This window comes from Paracoccidioides lutzii (genome assembly GCF_000150705.2).
Source record: "Paracoccidioides lutzii Pb01 unplaced genomic scaffold supercont2.3, whole genome shotgun sequence".
Lineage (NCBI taxonomy): Eukaryota > Fungi > Ascomycota > Eurotiomycetes > Onygenales > Ajellomycetaceae > Paracoccidioides > Paracoccidioides lutzii.
Window position 1 is genome coordinate 1,434,032 of NW_015440949.1, and position 24,586 is coordinate 1,458,617.

Genomic DNA, 24,586 nt, shown 5'->3' on the forward strand with positions numbered 1-24,586 from the left:
GGATTTTTAGATTCAGGGCCAGGATATTCACGAAAAACAGGACCAACTCATATATAGTCTCAATTTCTGTAGAAGCTAAGCACGGAATATTTGCAATTGCTGATGATCTCTTCATACCTAGGTAACTATGACCTAGACCATCGACGTGTATATCATAGACCAATATTGTTTTGCCATGCAACAGAAAGGTGGAGATATTTCTTTCTCCAGCACGCCCCAACCAGCCGCTGTTTGATGCAAAGAAAGGGGGAATGCTCCGGGTACTATGTAGCTAGCTACTTAATAAACTAAGACAGCGGCTAACTAACCACCAACAATGACAGGTTCCACTATCATATTACTTACTTAAACTAAACAATAATCGCTGGGGTTTAAGTTAGCTTCGGCTTTTGCTTTATACCTCTCGTCCAGTCTCCGTGATATCATTTTATTCCCACTCGCCTGCATTTTATGATTTTCTTTAAATGACTTTACCCCACATTCTCTTTTGCGGTTGCTCATTATCGTGCTGATTGTAGGGGAGATATATCATGCCCTTCTTCCACTACTTCTGCTATAAAGAGACCTCTCTTACTCAACCAACTCTTTGCGATTCCTCCTGCAAGATCCAGCTTTGGCACCGCTTTGGCACCGCTGATCACCCCGCAATGGAATGCCAACCAGACGATTTCTACTCGCTACCACCGGCTCTGAGGCGCAAAGTAAGTTGCTTTGAGTTGCTTTTGCTCAATTTATTTTTCTATTTTATTTTATTATTTTTTTGCCCCTTGGTGTTTCTTTCGCCTTTTGTGGTCGGCCGTTTCAAATGCAAGATTGCTTCACTTCGCGTTGAAATAGGGATTCATACATCTACAGCATATCATCCCCTCCCTCACTGTTATTTCGTTGCTGCATGTTGCCGTCAGCTGGTCTTACGATGATGATCTAAGGTTGTCGTTGCGTGGAGCGACCCCGAGACAACAATGCAAATAGTTTCACAACATGGGGTTGTATTACCGCTTGTTCTTTTTTTAGCTACCAATCTTTTTGGGTTGAAAAGGAAATGTAACAAGTGATATATCAAGTGTTTTCGCCGGATTGTTCCTGTCTGTCTGGTCACTTTTCTCCGCCTTCAAAAGAGGCTTTTTCAAAAAAAGGCTTTCAAAAAAGGGTATCGGCTGGTAGACAGGGGCTCGGTGGCGGCGTCAGAGCTCCTCTTGCTGGCACTAACTGGAGTCGGTTTTCCGTTGTTGGGCGATGAGCTCCACCAATTATCTCCCCACCAAGCAATGGAGCAATCGAGAATCGGGTCTTGGTTCCTTAGGAGTTACAGGCCCCAAGGAAACCTTCTCTTAGTGAACCAAGCATCCAATGTCTCCCGGTTAGAGCGCTCGGTTTGACGTGGGTCCATCTGGGGCATCTTGCGCATCTTCCCCTCACGCTACCATTAGAGTATGGTAATTTGCTCCTGGCTAGTTATGCCAGTTGCCAACATCTTCGGTTTTCTGGAATCATTGAGGGGTGATTATTCATACATCTCTGGGCCACTGATGACTGGGTTTTCACAGTTGCCTGTTCATTGTTTCACCTTTGGTGGTTGTTAGTGACGTGGATTGATCCCCACGGCTCCACTTGATATGTCGTCTGTGCTGGCCCGGCTTTCAATATTTCCTGGCCTTCTATTGCAGCATTGAGACACTTTGTGAACGCCTATCTGCCCGCCCAGGTGATACTATTATCACTAAATTGTGGCACTTGAATTTGACTTGTTCCTGTGATTTTCGGAGAGGATTTCTTAACTTTTTTTCTTTTCTTTTTCTAGCTTATTTGGCGAATCACACCTTCTAAGGGCTTTTCTGACTATCCATTTGCTGAAATCCATGGATCAAATAGTTATTTTCCAATTTGGAACGATTTCGCCTGGAACGATTACGACTAGCACAGTTGGTCCACAATAATGATGATGGCCGAAGCTTCTGGCCCCGTTTTTCAGAAGAACTCCTCTGCTCCGCTCTTGAATCTCACCCTAGAACTAAGATCCCAGCTACACCGACTCGTAAGTTCCCCATTGCCAATTTCCTTCCCAATTATTATTTGAGTTTTCTCTCGCACGCTAATCCCTGATTTTCGTTATTAAATCTGAATCGTGCAGCTGGTGGCCTCGTTCAAGACCCAACCCCAATGCCAGACGGCCGAAACCGCCGGAAACCACTTTTGAAAATCGAAAGTCGACCCACTCGCCGGTTGCGAAAAGCAAAGTCAGTTCAAGTTGCCTATCAAATTGCTCAAGCCGATTCCGAATGGTTTCGCTCTCTGCCAACCAAGGTTCAACAGTGGCATTTCAGTAGAGAAGAACAGTACCGCCTCGGGGGTTGGCGTAGTAGTATTATTTTTGACGCTGCCGACAGAGCTCTTTACAAGCTTGGCCACCAGAGAAGAAACTCTTCTGAGTCTATCCTTTCCCCGCCAAGCGTTGCCAGCTTCCCTGACTCGTCTTCTATGGCGTCTTCTGTGCGACCAGTCGATTCCGCCATCGGCATGGACGACTCATTTTATAACAGTTTTCGATGGCTGGAAGAAGACGAGGACATCGATCTCAGCCTTGATGACTATCACACGAAACTTGCGGAAACCGACATGCGCATATCAATCCTAGCATCACGTTTCTCGCAACAGCGCCAACAACGTCGACAGTCTTCCTTTCGTCGAACGTTGTCCTTCACATCCACTGCCCGTGGTCGAAGCAGTATCTCCAGCAGGGTTCTTTCCACAAACCAATCCTCTGCTGTTCCTTCGTCTGTAGCAGATACAACCCCATCCACGACGCACAAACGGTCACATTCTCGCCCCAAATCCAGCTCGGCTATCCTTCGACATATCTCGCAAGCTTCCGTTTCCTCCATCGATGGCCCTGCACAATATTACCAAGATCCAGAAGCCCGTCTGAAACTACGAGTATATCTGGCATCCCCGCAAAAATTTGACGAAGCTATTGAATTCGGATTTCCATCGCTAGACCAAAAAGAGAACACATGCCGTCCCCGCGCATCAACGGAACCGCGAACAACACAGGAATCCGCGCGTACATTCCCTGAAGACGATAGTGTAACAGGGCACCCGGACGCCATGCATGAGGATGGAACCCTAACTGATTCCCCCATAGCTTGTCCGGCTCCCACATCCTCGAATCCCTACCAACCCCAACCGCCGGTTGCAAACCGTACCATCTCACCAAATTCCCTCTCATCAATCAGCAGCAGAAAATTCAACGTCAATAAGTCCTCTGTGCCAACCCTTCTACAAACGATCCCGCTGGGTTATGTACAAAATGCCCCCAGCAATCGCGAGATGACGCTGAAGATGACACTGACGAGACCCGATTTACGCACTGCGGAGTCGACAGGCACTCTATTCCCACGCCTTTCGGAACAGGACGATCACTTGCGATTGGCCGAGCTACCCGTGCCAGACGAGAAACACCCAGTTTGGGATCCTCCGACTGAGGATAGAAGTATGATGAGGAAGATGTGGCGAAAGATCCGGAAACGATGCAGTTGAGTACATTTAGGACGGCCTTATTAAATTACGTGGAACATTACGAAGAAGTTTCTTCCTCGTTGTTTGCAAACTTATCTTTTTCTTTCAACAATTTTCATCATCCAGATATCTCCTAGATGATTTTAAGCGACAATCGCTCAGCTAGAGGATATATGTTTATTTTATATCGTTTTAAACCAAGTTGACACTTAACTCGGCTTCATCGAAGCAAGAGCGGATAAAGAAGGGACGGTACGGGATCCAGATTATTTCTCTGGTTCCTTAATTTACTTTGCAAATGTTTTGTTGCTTATTTTTTCCCGGCCCTATATCCCTGTCTGCCTGGTTGCTTTCGTCGTTTATTTACCCCAGGTATTCCTAAAAGTTAATTCGTCCGCCTTTGGCATTGCTGGAGATTTGGTTTTTACGCCCCTTATCTTGATTTTCTTGAATCTTGGGATATTGTTTGATTTCCCCTTCTGATTCAAATCCAGCTGCATCATTTAGACGCAAGGTGTTGGCGAAAGATTGTTACAGTGTGTTGTGTCTCAATCTATTCAGGATTTCTTAACTCATTCGCTACCTCCAAAACTGCGGTACCGATCATATGTATTTTTGAGAATATATCTATTTGTTATCTATACCACCGCTATAACCATGATCTACGCATTCATATCATATTTTCATATATTTCCAACCCAACACCTCACCTTAGTTGACTTTTTGCGAGCCTTTAATAATACATCAATACATCATCACAGATCAGATTTTGCTAATGTCCAAACATTCTGACTTGGATATCCGTTCGCGGTACCCACTTCTCGCATAATCTATTATCGTCATGCATGTTTGGGATTCACATGATCTGCTCCATATCTGACAGAATGCATCGTGATGATAGGTTGATGCAGTTTCTCATGGAAGCTTGAGATAACTAGTTATCATTTTATGTTTTGTCCAGCCAATTGGAGGGTGCTTTTCACTCCTTTCCTGGTACTTTATATTTTATTTTCATCAGGGGAATGAAAGATGAAGATCCTGCAAATTTATTTTGCATGAGATCTGTTTAAAGTTTTGTTTTCATAAAGATAATGCGATTGCGGCAACATCCCTGCGGCTCAACAATTGAGCGTGTGCCCCCAGCCTTCGCTTTGTTCAGGTAGAAGACCCTCCGCAGCGTAGGTAATAACTAAAATGACAGGAAATGTGGGTCTGAAAGTTCAAATACTTCAACAAAGAGCTGCTGTGCATGCTCTGTTAGGTTATGTATATCCTGAGATCCACTTAATACTTGAAACAATAGCTTCGCTTGGGTCCAGCTCAGGCTACCTCCTACCCAGGTGGAGGATGTGGAGAAAGAAACCTACAAATATTTGGCCGACTCCATTGACATAGCCGTCTAGACATTGGGTGAAGTTACAAGTTAAATGTGGGTTTAAGGAAAAGTTGAACATGGTTTGAAATTTCGGCCGGAAAAACCTTCGGATGTTTGATGTAATGATTTTATTTCGCATCAAATTTCTCAAAACTTCTTTTTTTACTTTCTCTTGACTAACCCTAGTGTTGAGGGCGGTGAAGGTTGAATGTATCTAAGATGTAATAATAATAATAATAATAATATGTGTAGTGCATGTGCAGAGTATGTATACAGACTGTGTTTCTTGGTGACCAGAGTTGATCACAGTTTTGAAAAAGTGGGCCCGACTTATACACCAAGTTCGACCTTTTTGAAAACCACAATCAAAGTAACTCCTCCAGTCAAACTCACTCTTTAATTATAAGCCTGCTCTGTAATCCTCCTGAACTGTAAGAGTATAGTGTGGGGAAAGGACGGAAATAATTTCACAATCATTTGCGACTAGCTTCCAAGCGGTTTTGGCGAAATATAAGTGGTTGAAGGCAGAGAATTTCAATTCTATCAATTGCCTTTGAGTTCTTCCATTCCTCCCTATCACAATAGCACTCGCCTTTTATGAGGTGTCTTACTGGTTGAAGTTCCAAGAACCAAGAATTTGCCGATCTATATTTAGCTAATCATCGGGCTGTCAAAACTTCTAGGAATGGTTAATCTCGGGAGAGCTAGCTTTCTCTGCCCACGCTTAGCTCACGTGATCCCGGGCACCCGGGCGACTAAGGTGCATGTGACCTTCTGTAGCCAGCACCGAGTAGAACGACAAACGAACATCCAACATCTGCAGAGGACACGAGTCAATATATCTTTAGTATTTCTTCAGCACACAACAAGCTGGACTGCAGCTCCCTATAGCTCCTATTCATTCACACAACATCATTTGCTTGATGTACGTGGTGCAGTTTTGATTCCATCCCCCTTCCTGTTCTGGTTTTACTCCACGCCGACCTACGTCAGCTACATTTCTTCTATCCATTTTTATCCTGGAAGAGCTCTCAAAAATACATTTGCATATCGAGAATAGGTATTGAGATTCATCCTTTCGTGCTCCTATCGGACCTCTCGTCTTCCATCTCGTTATATTGTCACAGATGCCTTCACCGCATCAACGACCGTCATGATCCTCAGAAGGCTAGTGCTTGCTGGCAGCCTGCTGCTGGCCACAGCATTCACCAGTGCCAAAAAAGCAGACAGTCCCATAATTACGGCCACGAGGTTCGATCATGAGCCCATCAACCTCTTCTATTTCGGTGACTCGGACGTCGTGATGCTCCAGGACATCAAGAATGGCGATGTATATGTCTCCAGGGATGCCGGCGTGAAATGGGATATGGTGAATCTGGATGGATTAAAAGGACAAGCCTTGTCACTCTGGTCGCACCCAACAGATAGGACCAAGGCATACATACTAGGCAAGGCGGGAAAGCATTGGGTCACGAATGATCAGGCCAAGTCGTGGCATGAGTTTAGCGCCGATGTGGAATTCTTCCAATCCCTGTATCCACTAGTTTTCCACGGCAAGGATTCCGACCGGGTATTGCTTCAGGGACAGAAATGTTTTGGACGCGACTGCAAGGAAGTAACATATTACACGACGGATGGGTTTAAAACCGTGGACATCTTAATGGAGAATGCACGGGGATGTAACTGGGCCGTTTCAACACCCATCTTTGGAGATGGGCTCAACCTGTCAAAAGAGGTGAACGATAGGATATTTTGCATTGTACCAGGATTGCAATCTCCTTGGTCGGATTATAATCGGCTCCTCTACTCGGATCGGTTTTTCAAGCAAGATCCGGGGACTGAAGCTCCGCTTGATAGCGGCCGTGCTGTCAGTGGCGTCGTGCGTACCGCAAGCGTGAAGAAATACCTGCTTGCTGCGGCGAAGTCGGCTAGGACGAGTGAGCTGGCGCTTTATGTTACAGACGATGGGTCCCAGTGGCATCGAGCAGAGTTTGATGGACATAGGGTAGAAGAGGATGCATACACTGTGCTAGAGTCTACCAATTACAGTATTCAGATAGATGTGGTGGCAGAAACACCCTCGGCACCTATGGGCAGGCTGTTCACGTCTAATTCAAATGGCACCTACTTCACACGCAACATTGACCACACAAACCGCAACAGCCTGGGATTCGTCGACTTTGAGAAAATCGCGAATATCCAAGGTATCATACTCGTGAATACTGTCAAAAATTGGGAAGATGTTGAAATGTCAGCTCTAGTGGAAAAGAAGATTATCAGCCAGATTTCATTTGACGATGGGAGGACTTTCCAGCCACTAAAGGCCGGTAAACATGACCTTCACCTTCATTCGGTCACCCATTTGTCCAACAGCGGTCGTGTGTTTTCAAGTCCGGCGCCCGGCTTGGTTATGGGGGTTGGTAACACAGGTGGTCATCTTAAGGATTACTACGATGGCGATTTGTACGTTTCTGACGACGCGGGAATTACCTGGAGGAAAGCTCTAGATGAAGCTCATAAATACGAATTTGGAGACCAGGGCTCTGTGATTGTTGCCATATTTGATGAGGGAAGAACAGGCAAAATTTCTTATTCTCTTAACCACGGCAAGGATTGGAAAGAGGCCTCACTGCCCGATGGTATTAAAATTCGTGCAAGAATACTTACGACGATGCCTGACTCCACAGGTTTGAAGTTTCTGCTAGTTGGGTCCGCCAAAAAAGACTCTGAAGTGGAACATTATGTCATCTCCATTAGCTTTACGGATATGGAAGAACGAACTTGCGGGAAGGATGACTTTGAAACATGGCCAGCCAGATTGAACGAGAAAAACGAGCCGGACTGCCTGATGGGCCATAAGCAATTTTATCAACGGAGGAAGGCGGATGTTGATTGTTTCATTAAGAAGAAATTCCAGGAACCAGTTCCTCAATTTGAGCCTTGCAAATGTACCGTGGAGGATTTTGAGTGCGACTTCAACTTTATCCGCAGCACTGATGGCAAGAGTTGCGTTCCCGCCAGAAACCTCCCGGTTCCTGAGGGTGCCTGCAAAAAGCCAGATGATAAGTACATGGGCAGCTCTGGGTTTAGGCTGATCCCCGGTAATGCGTGTATAAGGGAAGGAGGAGTGGAACTTGATAAGCAAATAGAACGTGTCTGCACAGATACATTGACGGTTCCTGTCAGTGGTGAGATTGCTGTTCAGAAGACTTTTTTTACGGCGGACAACTACAAAGGTTACTTTTATCTTGAGCGTAAGGACAGCAGCAAAGGTGATGATGAAACAGTCATCATGATCACTAGTGAGCTACAAATATATATTACCAGGGACCACGGCAAGATATGGAAGGAAATTTTTCCTGGTGAAAGCATAACCCGAATAGTCCCACATCAATACTTTGATGACGTTGCCTATTTCTTGACAAACAGTGGGGATGGCTGGTATACTCTTGACCGTGGAGAGAATTTTAGAACGTTCAAGGTTCCCATACCTCCCAATCAAGACAAACTTCCGGTCTTATCATTCCATCCCGAACGGAGAGATTGGCTTATATGGACCGGCGCCGTGGAATGCAAGACACGGGGACCCCAATGCCACTCTGTTGCCTACTACTCTACGAACCACGGGAGCGAATGGCACTTCCTCATGCAATATGTTCGCAGATGCGAGTTCATAAAGAGAGAAGCCCGAGGCTCGAGCAATAATCTTGTGTTTTGCGAACAGTTTGAAAATGAAAATCCTTTGAACCATCATCTGCAGCTCCTCTCAACTGATGACTGGTTTTCTGAGAAAAAGGTCCACTATAACAATATTTTGGACTTCGCTACCATGCAAGAGTTTATTATCGTGGCTGTGCGAGGAGAGAAACCCCAAGATTCCCTTAGTGTGGGCGTTAGTGTTGATGGTGAGACTTTTGCATACGCTGATCTCCCAGCTAACGTTCAGATTCCGGTCCAACGGGCGTATACCGTACTAGAGAGCAGGACGCATGCCGCCTTCCTCCATGTTACCGTCAACAATATAGAGGACCACGAGTACGGAAGCATCTTGAAGAGTAACAGCAACGGAACATCCTACGTCCTTAGTTTGAGTGCGGTGAATAGGAATACTTATGGATACGCAGATTTTGAAAAAATGCAAGGCATGGAGGGTGTTGCTATGGCCAACGTTGTCGGCAATGTGGCAGATGTTGAAAAGGGAGCTGCGAAAAAATATCGAACCATGATTACGCATAATGATGGAGCGGAATGGACACTACTGTCTCCCCCAAGCAAAGATTCTGAAGGCCGCGACTATAGTTGCTCAACAAAAGGAGGGAAACCCACTGATAAATGCGCATTACACCTCCACAGCTACACCGAACGCGTAGATCCCCGGGACACATACTCATCACCTGCTGCTATAGGCGTCATGCTAGGAACTGGAAATGTAGGTGAATATTTAACTCTTAAAAGCGAGGCTGACACCTTCATCACCCGAGACGGCGGTATAACTTGGGAGGAGGTGAAGAAAGACAAATACCAATGGGAATTTGGTGACAGTGGATCCATTATCGTCATCGTGCCTGAGTCTCGCCCAACCAAAACTCTCTTTTATTCTCTGGACGAAGGCAAGAGTTGGAAGGAATTCCAATTTTCGGAGGTCGAGATGCTGATCCGTGATATCTCTACCGTACCCTCAGATACCTCCCGAAATTTCCTGCTCTGGGGTAATGAAGTAGGCAATGGAAAGAAGCCCGGTATCGCCACTGTCAACGTAGATTTTTCGAACTTAAAAGAGAGACACAAGCAGTGTGTTTTGAACGAAGAGAAGCCAGAGGCTGATGATTATTATCTCTGGGAACCTATACATCCTTTCCAACCTAACGGATGCTTGTTTGGCCACAGAGCTAAATACCACCGGAAGCGACCTGATAGGGATTGTTTTATTGGTCGAGAACTTCAGCATTTGGATTCGATTGGGGATATTTGCGAGTGTACACGGTCAGATTACGAATGGTAAGTAGTCTCGTATATTTCGTCGATGAGTGGACACTAATTTCTTCCTCCTAGTGATTATAACTATGAGCCGCAAATCGACGGCACTTGTGCCCCTGTCCCTGGGCTTCAACCCCTTGACCCAAAACTTATCTGCATGGAGGATCCAAAAGCCGTCGAATGGTACGAACCAACCGGTTATCGACGCATACCTCTAACAAAGTGCGAGGGCGGCAAACAGCTTCACCACATCATTCCCCATGCTTGTCCAAACAAGGAAGAAGAATTCCTGAAGAAACATCCAGGTCTACGCGGCGTCGGCCTTTTCTTCGTCGTTATGGGTCCCATCGGCCTCGCAGCCGCCATCGGGTATTATGTCTATACTCGCTGGGACGGCAAATTCGGTCGCATTCGCCTGGGTGACACGGGCTCTGGAGGTTTCTTTGCCAGTGATTCGCTCTTCATATCGATACCCGTGGCGATTGTGGCCGGTGTGGTCGCGGTTGCCACTGCGCTGCCTCTTCTGGCGTCCAGTCTCTGGCGCAGCGTGAAAGGTTATGCACGTGTACCTGGCGGGAGCTCATCGCAACGGGTGTATTCATCGAGGGCTGCATTTGCGGCGCAGAGGGCAGACTATGTGGGTGTTGTGGATGATGAGGATGAATTGCTTGGAGCGGAAGATTTTGATGAGGAGGAAAACGATGATAGAGGTCAAGTATGAGTTGTTTTGGAATTTAACGGGGGAGTAAGATATATTTTTTTCACTTCTTTTTTCACATTGAAACAAATGAAAATGATAAGATTATACTCGACGAAAGTCGAGCCTTGTTGTAGACCTTTGTTGTAGGGCCTAGTCATTTCTTTTCATGTATATTTTTGGTGTTTTCTTTCCAGGCATGTTCTATCATATAATCAGGAAGTAAAGCTTATTTTTTTATCTTCATGTTGGCGTGGCCATTTACCTATCTTCCATCTTATCTTCGTATGTACCGTTCAGCGGTTCGTTTCCTTTCGTTGGACTACAAATTATCACTTTTATAAGTGACGTCATTATTCCTTTTTCCCGCTTCTCTTCTCTAGGTCTGGCATCTAGGATTTGCGGCTGAGTATCTTTGTTTAAAGAACTGAGTTCCAGCGACTTGATCGATCCCACATTTAAATAAACGTCGTTAAGACCTTGAGCGCGTTGTCTATTCCCCAATCCCAATCTTTCTTTCTCCTTTCTTTCCTAAGGCGTTTGGCAAACATATACATAGCTAGCATCCAGCAATAATGCGCCTAATGAGACTTACATCGTCCCATGCAACTCTGCCACTTCTCTATCTCATAATAAGTGTTGCCGTTCGACAGTCGGCGAGGATTCGTTTGTTCGAGATGGTTCCTGCTTCTAGATTAAAGCCGTAGACGTACACGAGCATTCCGACGGAGTTGTTGAAGTGCACTTTGGTTATTAGTTTCAAATCAACATCTGTTCATAAGCAGAAGTGACACTTCCAATAAAGAGATCTGTTTCCTGCATGCTCGTCTTGTTATCTGGGCTCCATGCCAATCCATTCCCTTAAAGAAGCCCTTTTCCCGTCAAATGCAGACTCCCGTCCGGGGTCATAACCATAGTCGCCCCTTCGGCTCCCCATAGCTAGAGCGTAGCTTAATTGTCCCGTAAGCCATGGCCTTCTTGTCAATCTCCGCTAGCCACAGTCGTCCTTTAGCATCCACCAACTCCATCGTTGAAATGGATATTATCCTTCTGGTCTGTTGGAACAATTTCCTTGAGAATCTCAAAATTTCTCGTTTCTTCATCAATAAGACATATATGTATGCCCTGATAGTAAGCTGTGATGTAGCTGTCAGGTTTTCCCTGACGGAAGGACGCAACTGAGACATTGTCCTGGAGCTTCAGCTCTCGAGCTTTGCCTTGTGCAGCTCCAGTATCCGGCTAAGCGTGCAAGATGTGCAGTTCGGGGGGGTTGGCAAAACAGTCTAACTAATACAGGGTTGAGTCTCCAGCACGGTAGATGGGGGCTTCACCAAGGACCACTGGCGGATCGCATTTGTAGAAAGGAGACCGCCTGCGTCAATGGGAGATTCGATTGGGCCAGGGGCTACCGGTAATGGCTCTAGGAGAATAGACAGACGGTGTAGATATCTACCTAGGTTAATAATGTATTTAATACTCAAAATTTCATTATTTTGACCATGTTCTATCCGTATGTTCTCCTCGGGTAAGATCCCACTTGCACATGTTATATTAGCATCTGTCCACCAGATATCAATTTCCCCACCCCTTTCCCCTGTTTTCTTAAAAGTGTTTTCATTGTGCAGGCCCATACTTTGGGAATCTGTACCTAGAATTGTAGAAATTGATATAGGAAACAAGCAGTCCTTATTCATCCACTCGGAAATACGAATATCAACGCTGTTACGTACGTATCAACATTGAAATGTCTCATAAATTCCTCCTGACGCGAAAATATTCACCCCTTTCGGTCATCGGGGAAGCTCATCAGGCCCAAAGGAATTTGGAAGAAGCTATAAACATGGCGTCAATATATCAACGGAGACCGCAAGGACACCAGACGTATCCATTGTCTTCGAATGCAAAAAGGCGCACAAAATACGAGTACATACCTCGCCCATCGTCTTCATGATATACTTCCCATCCTTACCATACATGTAAACGGGGAAAGACTGGGTGCAGAACTCTCTCATACTTTTGAAGTTAAGGAACCACAGTAGCTCACGTTAGCGATTGTAGTATGTAACTATGGTTGGATAGTACGTCCCAAACTAGCAAAGACACAGGGTTCACCAGACAGATAATACGTACAACTGCCTACACATCCCGCACGGCGAGGCGCCGGGAGAGATGTCTGTCGCGACTGCAATAGCTTTGAAGCTCTTGTGGCCTGCAACCTGGATGCAAATGGTGTTGTTAATGTCCAGTTCAACAAAGTGTAGGGATGCAGGATTTTGGCTTGGACAGTCAGGTTCTGCGAGTAACATTTGGGAGAGATGTGTTTGACTGGGTGGATTTGCTCTGGTATGTAGGAAGAGGATTAAGTTGCATGAGACACAAAACCACAATGCCTGGATATCTGAATTAAAATGTAGATATCCAAACTTGACGACACCACGACCCCACAGAAGACACCGTGTCGGGTTCGACCTGGGGTGCTGCAGATGGAAAAGGGACAATAAACCGCGAATACCTTACCACTGCAGTCCCAAAAGCACATCTTTCAGCACATACGCCGACGGGGTAGCTGACATTCTCTACATTGGCGCCAACAACGAACTCTCCCTCTTCAGTGAGCAGACAGGCTCCCACGCGGAATTTTGAGTACGGGCCTGTTGTATTGAGGGCACTCGTTAGTGCGCTGGCGGGGATTCAATAAGGGGGAGATGAGATGGACTTGGTTGTTGCAGCGATTGGAGCTGGATTGGAGCTGGATTTCAATATACGAACAATACGCCGTTTCCTTCGCCGCGATAGCTTTTGATGAAAGCGTTTGGAGTTCAGTGGTGGACACTGCGGAGGGCATGTTGATATATATGAATATGTGTATGGGAATTCTTATTGCTGGAACGGATAGGGCGATTGTAGATTGTATCTACGGGCGCTTGTGGCTTTTGATTTTAAACTTCATGGTTGGAGCTGAAGGTTGTTGCATCAGCTTAACTAACTAGTCAATAGTTAAACAGTTCACAAGAACATTTAAGAATTCAGTGGTTCACCCACAAAACCCAACCCCCCACCGCCAGAATTATATGAAAAGTAATTCTTGAATATATCAATGCTGCGCATGTTGTACGTAGAGGACGGTCATAATCGGATGAACCAGATGCATGATATGATGTCAAATAGATCAAAAATCTATCCCATAGCTATCTCTATTCAATGTTTATTGATCATCAATAATTTTTCTTAACTTTTTTCTTCTTTTTTTTCTTTTCTTTTTTTTTTTTTTTTTTTCTGTCTCCTAACCACAGCTCAACCATTTTTGCCTTCCGCAATAAATAACCCATGCTCTTTTTGCTAACCTGACAAAAATAGAAGGTAACAAATATGTGCACTGTAATACGTAGCTCTCCGACAACCTGACTGATTCTATAATGATGCCGGGCGAATTAAGGAAAAGGGAAACAAGCTGCTAGAAATTAAGATATAATAGCCAGTGAGGACAGAAAACAACAGAGAAAGTCAGAAATCAAGGTAGATCAATTCCTTAGTTAGATAAGCCTGCCAGAACTTAATAATACCCGTTCCGTCTAGATTGATATATAATCGAGGACAAGATACACAAAAAGGAAAATAAAGAAAGCAATGTTCGTAGGATTGATAGCAAGAAGTTTGTATGGCTATGCGTGCATGTGAATAATGCCGTAAGGAAAAGAGAAAATAAGAAGATATTACCACTGTGAGGATGGCGAGGTATTGGATGGGGAGAGCAGAAGACGAAAGTGTAGAGAAGAAGATGACATCATCGTCATAATCAGAATGGTCATAGATAGTGGCGCAAAGCTTCGTAAATCGTGAATATGAATGCAGAGCTGGGTGCAGAACGGGCACAAGTAATGCCGCAGCCACGGTATAGCCCAGCCAAGCCCTGTTGCTTCCAGACAGCCTTTCCCACAGCCCAAAAGGTGGGCCGTCTGGAGTTGACGGCTGTATGACCGACAACCTCCGTCTGCATGCGCGACTTAATGGTGTCCGCGGGGTAGAAGATGAAATTATAGCTTATCCCCGCTGCGGCGCCGGCAAGCAAACGCTGGTGAACTGCTAGCGGTTCCGAAGCTGACGGTGATACTATGGGATCTGGGGTGGCGCTGCTCAAGTCTGCTGCCGTTGTTGCTGTTGCTACTTTGGAAGCGTTGTACTGTTTAAAGAAAGCCAAAACACCCTCGTAGCTCCCGAACCAAGCAGCTGACCCCCCCGTTTCTCGAATAAGTGTACCCATCTGCCCGCGCCAGAATCCTGGCAAACCATCATGACGGAAGACGGCTGTAATTAGAGACAAAGGGCCTGGAGATTTGTGATGGATGCTACCGGGAGGCACTTGCATCTTACACTTAATGAGTTCGACGGGCGTTAGGAGGAGAGAGGTGAATGCTCCTGCTGTGGCACCGCAGACGAGCAATGCGGACTGGGGCAGTTCGGTTACAGAGGCGTACAGGGTCGACCTGAGAAGCTCCTGGGTGACACGATAGCTGAAGAACAGGCTGCTTGTTTCAAGCGCTGCTCCGACGAGCGGGGCACTGATGCCCCGATAGAGTCCATTGATCCCACCGGCCTGAAAGGACTGGCGAAAGCAATCGATGGGGCCCTTGTATCGTAGTGGCAGGCCATCTGGTTGGGATTGAAGGCGTACTTTGACAGTGTCAAAGGGATATTCGATAAACTTTCCTGCAATTCCAGCAGTCTGATACGCAGCACGATTGAAGTTAGAAAGAAAACTTGTTCTTCCACTTCTTGGGGAAAAAAAAAAAAATAAATAAATAAATAAATAAATTAAAAAAATAAAAAATAAAATGAAAATAAAAATCCTAACTTTGGAAACTACAACTAGAAAGAGGGGAATCACATACGGATCCATATACCACATCCTTCAAAGCCTCTACGCCGTGACTTGTAGTGGAAGGGAAATCGGCCAGCTCCACCGCCATTTCAGTTTCTATGGCGCCCGGAATCTGCGGTTTCACAGCATCCATTGCTTGGGAGTGTGAAACAGACTGGGACGGGGGAAGGGGAGGGAAGAGAAAAATAAAGACGGTTGGGGGGGAGTTATCGGAAGAGCATTGTATATCTGTGAGGAATATATACTCGGCTAGGTGAAGGGGGATGGAGTGCAGGAGATATAGTAACGGTGGTGGAAGTTGCAGTAGTAATTAGATGTCGAGGTAGTCGGCGTTTGACCGTCATCATACGGAAGAGAAAGACATGGATACGGAGCAGTTTATGAGATTAAATACGACATACAGTGTGGGCTGAGCACGGGATGAACAGGCAAGCCACAGGCCGCGAGAGAATGTACGGAAGACGCAATTTTGGAGCGGGCGGGGAGATCAAGGAGGGGATTCTGCAAAGTTCAGGTTGTGGTTGGCTGGATGCTTGGATGTTTCTTACTGGGTGATGCACACTGAGGGCTGGTGGTTTAAAGATTCGTTGGTGGTTGGTCGGTGGTTCAGTCGTTGGATGCTAAAGAATCGAACAAAAATGAAAATATACAGGCGGCTTCGGGTCAAATAAATCGCCGAGATCCGGTTATCTGATGGCACCAAGATAATATTTATGCCTTTTCTGGTTAGCGCAACCCCAACTGCTGCTCCACATAGATGGCTTAGTCAGCCAGTCCAGGCCCGATTGGGGAAGATGCGGCACTCGAGGCCGTTTTCTTTTTCTTCACGCAAATCGACGCCGGGTAAGAGAGTGACGGAGAGACGGAGAGACAGAGGAGACACAGTCAGAGTCCAGGACGCTGCGGGGATCTGGCTTTTGGTAATATTACCGACCGACTATCCCATTTTCTGTCAGTTTGCCGCAGACACCCTACCCTCTGTTGCCATGTCCGCCGCTCTCGAAACCGCGGTGAAGGCTTCAGAGCCCGCATCACAGGCACCCAAGGGCATGCGGAAAAATGGTATGAAAAACCTTCCACAATTATTGTCTGTCATTATTCAGTGCTGCTTTCTCGAAACATCCGTATTAACATGTCTCTCAACCCTGCCACTATAGGCAAAAACTGGCACGGTACCAAAACACCCTTCCGCCCCACAGCTGGTCAGACCTCATATTCGAAACGCCTCGAGGAACGAAAGGCCCGTGACGTTATGAAAGAAAAGGAAAAAGAAATGAAAGATGAGAAAGAGGCTGAGCGTCAGGTATGGGCACTGGCTTTTGAGTTCTCTTTCACCCATTGGGATTGCCGCACTTTAGTCGAAGCTAACCTTTATTTCTTTCGCTACTCACAGAGACGGATACAGGCTATCAGAGATCGCCGGGCCGCCAAGGAGGAGAAGTTACGGTATGAAAAGATGGCGGAGAAGATGCATAGGAAACGAGTAGAGCGGCTCAAGCGGAGAGAGAAAAGGAATAAACTTCTCAATTCTTGAGTCTGTGGGGCGGAATTGTTGTATTCCTCTTATCATATATACCATGAAGTTGGCGTTTTTGGGGGCAACATTTTAATTTGTGTCGCACTATTTTCACCTGGGTTATTTAGCTATCTTGCTGCATACGAGGAGAATGATATCCTGACCCGCAATAGTCATATAAAAAATAGAAGAGACCATATTTACTATCTGCAACCAATCTTCAATAACACCTATTATCAGCCTCTTGGGTGTAAATATGACTAGTAACTAACCAGGCAAGGGTCTCTCCGCCAAGAATCTCCCAGTTCATAAAACTCCCTGTCAATAGACGATAAAGCGCACGCCAACCCCAGCCAGAACCCCAAATGACAGCCATCCAACTACCACAACCGCATGGCATCGTTCAGCAATAACAAAGAATCCAAATTTTCAGCCACTGCGGGAATAATGGCTCACGAAACCCTGTCTGCCGCTGCGGGAAGCCCCTCAGCGAGCCTACCGCCGCCCATCCATGGTTCACCTCCGAGCGCCCAAGCTCCTGGTGCCACAAACAGCGTCACCCCTCAGCAGCAGCAGCAACAACAGCTACAACAACAACGACAACAACAACAACAACAACAACCACTGCAAAACATCACCAATAGACTACCCTCATCCAGCTACAGCACCCATCTGCAACCTCAACCGCCAAAAATATACACACCTCTAAACCATCATAACAACCTTTCTCTGGCAGATGAGTTCTGGCCGTCCCCTGCCAAGCACCATCGTCTCCACCACCACCGACACCCGCTGCGCCATCGTGACCACGACCAGCAACCACTGCAGCAGCAACGTGACTGTCTAGCACAAAAAGGGGCCCGTGACAGAGCTGGAAGTCCCGAGAAACGCAAGTATCGCCATAGTAAACACCATGTGTCGCGAGATACAAGGTTGCCCAAATCTATGAGGGAACATGCAAATATGAGTTTACGACCTGGAAAATATGTGCATAGGGAAAAAGGACGGGGTGGTACGAGCGAGATTGTTGCTGCTGCTGCTGCTGCTGCTGCTGCTACTACTACACCCCAGTCTGAGACAAGTGGACAAGATGGTAGTGATACTGGTGTTGCACAAGGGCCGTTGTTAATTGGGAAGCGGAGGGAGAATGTCACAATGGCAGAAGTAAGAAGGGAGACGATGCGGAGGATGAAGGAGGAAGAGTGAGTTTAATATTCCAATTTACTATTTATTTGCTACTACATATGGAACCGGGAGATCTTCTCCCATCTCAATCTCCACCCAGAAGGGCGGCTGCATGTTAATGTATAGACATCCCATCTTCACATAACATACACGCTAATAGCCAACAGAGCAAACCGCACCTCCCTCTCCGTCCTCGCCATCCGCACCGCAGACATAAACCGCTGCCTCGACACAACCTACTACAACCTCCTTGAAAAGATCTCAAGCCTCCACCACTCAATCTACTCCTTCCACGACCTCGCTAACGCCGCCTCAACCCTCTACACAGACTTCACGCACGAAACAGACAACCTAGACCGCGACGCACGCAAGCAGATTGACGATTTCCAGGGCTTCGCTGCGCAGGTGCGGCGCATCGAGTCCCTGGAGGCACGCATGCGTGCCAGCTCCCAGATGGCTGCCGAGCTTAGTGGACGTATGGAAGTTGTCAGGCGGCAGATTGAGGAGTGGGATCGGCGTGAGATTGAGTGGCAGGCGCGGGTGGGGAGGCGGTTGCGGATCTTTTGGGCTTTTGTAGTTATGGCCCTTGTGGTAGCTGTGGTGGCGTGGGTGGTTGGGCAGGTTAGGGCGTTTCCAGTGACGGCAGGGGAAGGGGTTGTGGATTTAAACGTGAAAAAGGGGTTGGGGACGCTAGAAATTGGTCTGCTGTAGATGGGGATGGGAGCTTTATGTGTAAGTTGCTTGGGTGAGAGCGTTGAGCTGGGGGACGAGGAGGGGGGGGGGGGGGGGGTCAATGTAGTGGAAGATGAGACGTTCGCGGAACCTCTTTCAAGACTGAGAGGTTTTATTTCTTCTTCATTTTAGTTTCTTTTCCTTTGTTATATAATGTGGGAGATTTTTCAGGAGTTAAAGGGCATGGTAGGAGTGTATGTGGCATTGGCAATGATTATGTACAAAGCTGCTTGATCAGGACATATGGGAACAAGGCATACGATGATGAGGTGTTTTGCACTCTTCTTGCATCATGATGCCCAGGGGGTGAAAGTGGTTTAATTTCATAGTCAGTTTCTTTTCCATTCTGGATGTCAAGTATGAATGTCATCACTCGTCTTTTCGTGCATTAAATTATTCTAATGTCACATATAGAGCAACCCACGTCTCTAATTCCTGTCATGAAAATCGTTAATTTAGATATTCATACAACCCAAAAGCCCCTCGCTCCAATTAAAGGAAATAAAACATATGGAAATGAAAAGGAGAAGGAAAAAGAGCCACCAAACCCCCCCCAAACCTCCAATCACACCTTCAGCTCCTCACCCAGCAGCCTTCTTCTTCTTATCCTCAACCAACTCCACATTCTCCTCTGGCACCTTCTCACCATAATGCTCAATCAACCAATCCAAAATCTCCTCACTAACATCTCCCTGCACCGTAATCTCCTCCCCCATCCCCCCCTGAACCGTAGACGCCGCTCCCGACGTCGCCTTTGTCACCGAACTCCCCGTCGCAAATTTCTTCCCCAACTCCTTCGCAATCTTCTTGTTCTCTAGCCCATGGGCTTCCAGGCCAGAAATGACGGTAACATACTTGCGTTTGCTGCGCTCGACGCGGCGGATCTGGACTTTGGCGGCGGCTTTGCGTTCCTGGTTGCGGGTTTCGGCTAGAGCGGCTTTGGCTTCTTTCTTCGCAGCGTCTTTGGCGGCACGCTCGCGGGCAGAGAGAGAGAGTGTGCTTAGGTTTGCGGTTATGGTTTCTTTTCCCGTGGAGTTTGTTACACAACATATGGTTAGTTATGTGGATTGTAAGGTATTTGAAAGATATGTGAAAAAAGGCGAGTGGATGTTGCCGTTGGTGCGACGAATGGGTGCTTCAATGGATTGCGAAAGCCAGGATATGGCATACCGTCAGAGTATAACCGCTGGTACATATCAGGATGGTTATCTTGTAGCCATTCCTGGCATTTCTTCACTGTACCGCCGAATTCGCAATACTGAACCACCATCAACAAAGACGTTTAGTTTTACGATGTCACATGGCAACTCGTGCCACTGGAGCAAGAGTATGAACTAAATTGATTAACACGAAGTACGGAGGTATAACACACCTCAGGTGGAAGGGAGCAAACTAAGTAATATGGGAAGGATTAGTTGTCTAGCTATATAAAAATACAACGCATTTACAATCCGGCGGAATGCCTCTTGGGAGGGGAACAGGGTGGGAAAGGCAAGCTTTGGATAGGAAAAAATGGAAACTCACCTCCACAGTAAACTATATGTCTTGCTTGGGGTTCAGGGGGCGTTGCTGAAGATTCATGAGCTGCCGTATTTGCCATAGTTTCTGAGATTCGAATGTAGACGATGTGATGATCAGATATATCTTTTATAATTCTTAATTATGGCACTGTTGGTTTCGATCAAGCCTCACGTTTGGTAAATAATACATGAACACTCCGTATTGGTATTACCGGAATATAGTGGTTCCGCTAGTTAACGTTTGCCAGCCTCTAGTTATTATATACAATTTTCAATATGTTTAGAGATCATTGAAGAAGCAGAGGCATAGCCAACCCGGGTTTCGATACTTTTTCTCTAAGTTATTTAGTCTTTTCAGATTTTTCTTCTTCTCACGTGTCCCGGGGTAGTGAGTGGGTGCCGTTATAGATCACACATTATTTTCGCCCAAGCCTTGTTGATATCTATCGAGCCATGGGCATGCCTAAATATTCTGCTTGGAACATATCAACCATTTCTTTGTTAACACTTTATAGGCCGAAGGAGCTTCTTTTGTTCGTATAGGCGGCGGCTAATATACCACAAGAAGGTTCGCGGGGAAACGGAGGAATTAGCCATAACCGCTTCCAATGACAGGCGCACAGTCCCATAACTACCAACAAGGAATTGGCTGAAGTGGAGTGTGGCAAATATTTACTACCGTGGAAAATGATACAGCCAACCTAAATTTCAAAACGAACAAGCTTATGATGAAGAAGTTCCACATTGACTCTCAAAGGATGAAGATATTTAGCTGCAAATTTTTCACGATGAGTTTTCTGAGAATTTGCTACAGTATCGTTTTTATATATATGGCAAACGAAAAATGGATATTGAATGGAAAAGGAAGCCTGGTTCTGGTCTCTTATATCCCAAGGTGTTCCATGATCGAACATGCGATTGGGGTATTTCCTCCATCTCGTGAAGTCATGATACCCTTTTTGTTTATTTATTATCTATTTTGGCTGATTCAGTCTGGGGAGCGCAGTGACCACGTTCCAGATGAAGGTGCAGCACGACCTTTGTCCCAGATGCAAAAACTTCAGCAATCTCAACATCTCTATTGCTGCGTAAACCGTTCCGAGCTTCGGTATTTATGATCTCCATCGCTAACAAATGAAAGCCTTTGGCAGCTCAAGACCTAGATAACACTATTTAGAGATTACAAACTTCTGGTAACTACAATACTGACATGCTGCAGGATCATCCTCATCACGGACACTGCCACCGTCCCCCACCACTCCCGTAGACTGTTTCAGGAGCAGTCTTCCTGCATCAACTTTTCTGGATGCTGAACTAGGTTCAGAAGGACCACAAGGTCTACATGCCGGACTCATACATGAAAAGTCTCGAGCGTAATTAGCAGATACTAACCAAATAAGCAAGTTATAAGTTAAATAACGATCATGACTTTTGCATAATGAGTGAAAATTGTTTATCCGAGCCTGAGCATGTAACTGTTTTGTAGGTGGTTTTTTCGCTGCAGCCATCAGGGGACGACAGGTGGAGCCAACTGAGCAGTGAAGTCTGAAAAGACCAGAAGTTCATCATTTCAGCCATTACGTCCTTGTTGATAGGCTTCCCTTTCTCCAACATTGTGTCAGAAAAAGTTAGGGAGATGAATAAGGAAATATGATTTTGTCGCGATATCTGTTTATACCTGACCATATGCCTGCGATTTCATGATTCCATTTTTTGTGCATTCTTATTTCTGAAGCAATTCATTAACGGCTGACTGCTTAATCAAGATGGAGATCAATGAAATTTCAAAACCTAGATAGAGCAAACCTTCAGCCTTTATACAGGAACGATGAGGCTGAAATAATGTCGTCGTTAGGGCCGGCTCAGTTGCCCGAATCCATGGGTTGAGCCGCGCCTAGCGCTTAAATAAGCTTTTGTTTGCTGCCAGTTCCAAACCTTAATTTCAAGGTATCGAACATGTGGAAGTCGCGTGCCGCTAGAGAAATGGCGTGACAGAACCTGCCCGTAATTATTTCTCAAGATCAACAAAGGTATGCAGCAAAACAACCCTGTCCAATGGGATATTTTACAGATTCATGACATTTATAGATTCTCAATTTAACAACGGACACTTCTTGAGCGAATACTCTGTCCACTCAACGCTCTTCAATGCTACTCGCCTGGCTAGGATACGATCCGCGTCCAGTCTCGTAACGAGACCCCTTCGATTCTTCGCAAGTTACCGGAGTTTCACGTAGAGAAATAGGAAACGAGAAGCAAACCAATCATGGGTACTACCACTACCCTCAACAAGTCTAACAACACCCGCCGACCCCTTTCATTCCTCAACCTCCCTCCTGAAATCCGGCACGAAATTTATACCCTGGCACTAAGCTGGCCAAACCTCCGTGTTCCTTTCGCCCGCCTCCGCTATGAATGCGAAATGGCGGAAGCAATCTGGTTCGCCTACAAGCCTCGCATTTGGCCCGCTTACCTACCGCGTACCAGGTGCTCCTACGCCTATCCCAAGAGCGCCCTTCCGCCACCTCACATTCCAAAATCAGACTATATTACTCCCTCTGTCTTCCTCCTGTGTAGGCAGATAACCTATGAAGCATTGCCAGTGCTGCATGCTCAGGAACTAGTGATCGACGAACCACCACCTTACTCAATGGCGCTGGGGCGGCCGGTGGATATCTCGATGTTCATCTCAAAAGGAGCCCTGCAGCAGGCTAGACGGGTGGTGTTAAAGATTGAGATTGCAAGTATGGCCAGCAGGTGGGCGCGGACGGTTGATACGTTGTTGGATATCTGGTATGCGGGCAATCGTTTGGAGGAGTTGAGGGTTGTGGCTTTGGGAGACTTTTCCAGGAGAAGGTCGATTATTGTTGGTGAGGAAGGGATGCGACTGATCGTTTTGAAAATGTTTGAGAAGGTGGGTTACTTTTTTTCCTTTTCTTTTCCTCGTTTCGCCGTTTACTTCTTTTCTGCTATTTAACAAGAGGCGTTAATTCTGACGTTAACCCTTGATTTTTATTCCCGGGTCAATAGTTGAGGATTTTTGGCGACGAATATCCTTCAGGTATCAAGGTTCTATTTGAAGGTTACAGTCCTTCACCTCCGGTTAACTAGGGTCTTGAGCCTATTCTGAGGTTTGGGGCTATTGAGAATTGAAAGGTATTTATATTAGAGACGATAATCCCTGATCTTGATACTATTGGGGGCACAACGTTACCATATGGATGGAATGGATCAATACTTTTCCATTCTCTGCAGATACGGATGTGCAAGCATGATATCCGCCTGTGTACCCAGTGCCGTTCAATTGGGTTCGTCTTTGAATTTACCGTAAGAAATAGGCAAGGGCGTTTCTCAAGGACCGTTCTTCTGGGACAATGTGTGAATTCTTCATCTCACATGTCCTCCCAACCTGAAGAACACCATGGGCTAAGGATGACCTAAACCCATATGCGGAAGGCATGGCCTTAGCAAGCCCTCCTTCGACGGCGTTCTTGTGTAACTAACTCTTTGGTACATCTTTGGTACATTCTGCGTCACCACCTCACGACCACCCCGCCAGTTGGCCAATTATCAATTCATTGGCAAAGGCACACCCATCGTTCTCTGTTCTCCGCTTTCGACAAATCCACATTTTATACGGATTTCCCATCAACTAGCAGATTTCGAATCCCATTCCACCTGTCTTTTTTTTTTTTTTTTTTTTTTTTTTTTTTTGTTGTTGTTGTTGTTGGGGGGGGGAAGGTTCCCCCTTTCACCACCAAGCCATTGATTGTCCCGTAACCTTTACCCCCTTCAACTTTGGGAGAGCACTGAAAGCATAACTTAAAGTGCCGGAATAACTGGAGTCAGTAAGGTATCCATGTCATCTCCCCCGCCAACTCCAGCTCAAAATCCGTATATTACGGGACCTCGCACTTAATTCAGTTCCCCTATCCAATGTTCTGTTCGAGATTCATTTATAGGTTCCTTCTCCTGTCCGATCTTCTTCTTCCCTTTCTCACTAAATATCTCTAGAGCTAGAATCAAGTATCGTGTAAAAAGAGTTCATGGATATTGCACATATCATATCAATAAATAAAGTGCCTAACCGTTTCTATCCCAGTCAAATTTGCACAGCTATAACATACTTTTACACCCCGACTATCTCCGACTTAAGCTACTTAAACGCCTTCCCACAACCAGGGTTCAA

The 24,586-nt window shown here is 46.0% G+C and overlaps 8 protein-coding genes across 8 annotated transcripts; 5 read left to right on the forward strand and 3 right to left on the reverse strand.

The window, feature by feature from the left end:
- Window positions 1-1,433: 1,433 nt before the first annotated feature.
- Window positions 1,434-3,537, forward strand: PAAG_01749 (hypothetical protein; the record flags this gene model as incomplete). Its single annotated transcript, XM_015844433.1, has 3 exons — window positions 1,434-1,436; window positions 1,873-2,035; window positions 2,132-3,537. The coding sequence occupies 3 exons, from the start codon at window positions 1,434-1,436 to the stop codon at window positions 3,535-3,537; spliced, it is 1,572 nt and encodes a 523-aa protein (XP_015701341.1).
- A 2,507-nt stretch (window positions 3,538-6,044) lies between these two features.
- On the forward strand, window positions 6,045-10,589 carry PAAG_01750 (signal sequence binding protein; the record flags this gene model as incomplete). The annotated part of the gene is made up of 2 exons (XM_002796696.2): window positions 6,045-9,889; window positions 9,944-10,589. The coding sequence occupies 2 exons, from the start codon at window positions 6,045-6,047 to the stop codon at window positions 10,587-10,589; spliced, it is 4,491 nt and encodes a 1,496-aa protein (XP_002796742.1).
- Window positions 10,590-11,573: 984 nt separating this feature from the next.
- Window positions 11,574-13,410, reverse strand: PAAG_01751 (hypothetical protein; the record flags this gene model as incomplete). The annotated part of the gene is made up of 5 exons (XM_015844434.1): window positions 11,574-11,804; window positions 12,497-12,578; window positions 12,696-12,781; window positions 13,083-13,216; window positions 13,335-13,410. 5 exons carry the CDS (start codon window positions 13,408-13,410, stop codon window positions 11,574-11,576), a joined length of 609 nt encoding a protein of 202 aa, XP_015701342.1.
- Window positions 13,411-14,370: 960 nt separating this feature from the next.
- Window positions 14,371-15,577, reverse strand: PAAG_01752 (amino-acid transporter arg-13; the record flags this gene model as incomplete). Its single annotated transcript, XM_002796698.2, has 2 exons — window positions 14,371-15,288; window positions 15,455-15,577. 2 exons carry the CDS (start codon window positions 15,575-15,577, stop codon window positions 14,371-14,373), a joined length of 1,041 nt encoding a protein of 346 aa, XP_002796744.1.
- Window positions 15,578-16,157: 580 nt separating this feature from the next.
- Window positions 16,158-16,978, forward strand: PAAG_01753 (Nop16-like protein CgrA; the record flags this gene model as incomplete). Its single annotated transcript, XM_015844435.1, has 3 exons — window positions 16,158-16,506; window positions 16,602-16,747; window positions 16,838-16,978. 3 exons carry the CDS (start codon window positions 16,158-16,160, stop codon window positions 16,976-16,978), a joined length of 636 nt encoding a protein of 211 aa, XP_015701343.1.
- Window positions 16,979-17,353: 375 nt separating this feature from the next.
- On the forward strand, window positions 17,354-18,856 carry PAAG_01754 (hypothetical protein; the record flags this gene model as incomplete). Its single annotated transcript, XM_002796700.2, has 2 exons — window positions 17,354-18,162; window positions 18,313-18,856. The coding sequence occupies 2 exons, from the start codon at window positions 17,354-17,356 to the stop codon at window positions 18,854-18,856; spliced, it is 1,353 nt and encodes a 450-aa protein (XP_002796746.2).
- A 602-nt stretch (window positions 18,857-19,458) lies between these two features.
- PAAG_01755 (hypothetical protein) lies at window positions 19,459-20,477 on the reverse strand (the record flags this gene model as incomplete). The annotated part of the gene is made up of 4 exons (XM_002796701.2): window positions 19,459-19,898; window positions 20,048-20,135; window positions 20,250-20,269; window positions 20,402-20,477. 4 exons carry the CDS (start codon window positions 20,475-20,477, stop codon window positions 19,459-19,461), a joined length of 624 nt encoding a protein of 207 aa, XP_002796747.1.
- A 2,186-nt stretch (window positions 20,478-22,663) lies between these two features.
- On the forward strand, window positions 22,664-23,508 carry PAAG_01756 (hypothetical protein; the record flags this gene model as incomplete). The annotated part of the gene is made up of 2 exons (XM_015844436.1): window positions 22,664-23,311; window positions 23,428-23,508. 2 exons carry the CDS (start codon window positions 22,664-22,666, stop codon window positions 23,506-23,508), a joined length of 729 nt encoding a protein of 242 aa, XP_015701344.1.
- Window positions 23,509-24,586: the final 1,078 nt, after the last annotated feature.